Source organism: Mytilus trossulus, chromosome 13, assembly GCF_036588685.1.
Source record: "Mytilus trossulus isolate FHL-02 chromosome 13, PNRI_Mtr1.1.1.hap1, whole genome shotgun sequence".
NCBI classification, from domain to species: Eukaryota; Metazoa; Mollusca; class Bivalvia; order Mytilida; family Mytilidae; genus Mytilus; species Mytilus trossulus.
Window position 1 is genome coordinate 31,461,838 of NC_086385.1, and position 1,880 is coordinate 31,463,717.

Here is a 1,880-nt window from a genome sequence, read left to right on the forward strand (position 1 = left end):
CCTCACAAGGTAGTACCAATGAAAGAGATACAACAACTCAGTTCGTCACTTCTTACATTGTCCAAGAACTGCGACAATCATCCAGATCAACAGATTGCACTGTACTGCTGTCAACATGACAAGGTAGTCTGCGTGTCATGTGTTCCGATATCACATCAAAATTGCAAGTCTATCATTTCAATTGAAAAAGCTGCTAGAGGCGTGAAAGATGGTACCGCTATTTCTGATCTAGAGAGAAGGATTTCAAACCTATGTCAAGTTACAGAGAACAGACGGAGTCAAAGTGAGAAAACCCTTGTAGATTTGGAAAAGATTCGTACCAAAATAAAGACAAGGGTGTCTGAAATCAAACGGAAAGTCATTGCTTATTTAGATACGTTAGAAGCAGAGATACATAAAGATATTGATTTTAAGTATGCAAATTGTACTGAGAGTGTGTCCCGAAATAAAGATAGCATACAATCCAGTGCAGACTCGCTGTCTACATGGAAAAGTGATCTACATTCACTGAAGCAACATACATCAGAAGTTCATTTATTCCAGGTGGTAAAATTTCTAGATGCAAAAGCTTACCAAAAAGAATTAGAAATCAGAGAAATCCAAACAGCTACTGTTCCGATACTCAAATATCATCCGTCAGAATTTAAGTCGAAAATGAAGAAACTAGTCCAAGACTTAGGTACAATAACGGTAGAAAATGTCCAAGTCCAAATGCCTGTACTAGATATCGATCAACAAGGTCAATTTCTCAATAGGGATAAAAGAAAGTTATCACTGGCACATTCATTCCCGACCACAAAATTAGTTACTGACGTAAGTATCTTTAGAGGGTGTTTTATTTCTGATAATAGGTTACTCCTCAGTCAACAAGTTGACAAGCAACTTATTGTTTGTACACTTGATGGATCGAATTCCAACGTGATTGATTTGTATTATACACCACACAATATCAGCTTATATGACAAAACCCATGCTGTAGTATCTGTAGGTGATGCAGGTATCCAGATCATCGACCTGACATCATTGAAGCCTGGAAGGATAATTAAAGTTGAAGGAACCTGTAGTGGAATTACCTGTGTAAAGGATAAGATCTGGGTAAAAAATAAATCTCACACTCTAACCATTGTGAATTTCAATGGTAAAGTTCTTAAAGAAATACAAACAACATTTGATCCTTGTGATATTTGTGCCAATCAGGATGGTGATGTGTATTGTACTGACTGGGGTAGTGATAAAGTATTCTTAGTTTCTTCAGATGGAAAAGAAGATGAGTTATACAACAGCCCTGACCTGAAAGGTGCTAATGGTATAGCTGTAGATGACCGTGGTGATGTGTATGTATCAGGATATTTATCAAACAACATACATAAAATATCTAATGATAGAAAGAAACATGACATTGTCTTAACAGCAGATGATGGCATCGATGGACCGTTCGGTATATCTTACAACAAAGATACAAGAGAACTGTCAGTCGTAAACGGATTTGGTAGCTTTATTAATATCTATAAAACCCAATGAACACTGGCTAATGAACACTAAAAAAACTGTGATAATTAGTGGTTAGCTGAAAGATAAACAATAAGTGTTTATATCTTAATGACAAATTGATTTATATAACCTAGTTTTCTAATGTTGCTTGAAACTTTTTTTAGATTTAGCTTTACTGACAAGTCGGACCATACCAAAAGTGATCCAATGCCTATTTGAATATGAAGTGTAATGCATATGAGACTTTTTAATAAATAATGACTTTAAAAATATCTTGATAGTTTTTTTGTACTAGTCGGAAGTAACTTTTCAAACTTGCACACTGAGCAAGAGAAGGGGACTATAAAGGTTGGGTATGCATATTTTGGTCACACATTCTATGTAAGTTC

The 1,880-nt window shown here is 35.5% G+C and overlaps 1 protein-coding gene across 1 annotated transcript; it reads left to right on the forward strand.

Annotated features, from left to right (window-relative positions):
• The first annotated feature begins 654 nt into the window (after nucleotides 1-654).
• Nucleotides 655-1,521, forward strand: LOC134694265 (uncharacterized). Its single transcript, XM_063555268.1, has one exon. The coding sequence runs from the start codon at nucleotides 655-657 to the stop codon at nucleotides 1,519-1,521; it is 867 nt and encodes a 288-aa protein (XP_063411338.1).
• The last annotated feature ends 359 nt before the right edge of the window (nucleotides 1,522-1,880 follow it).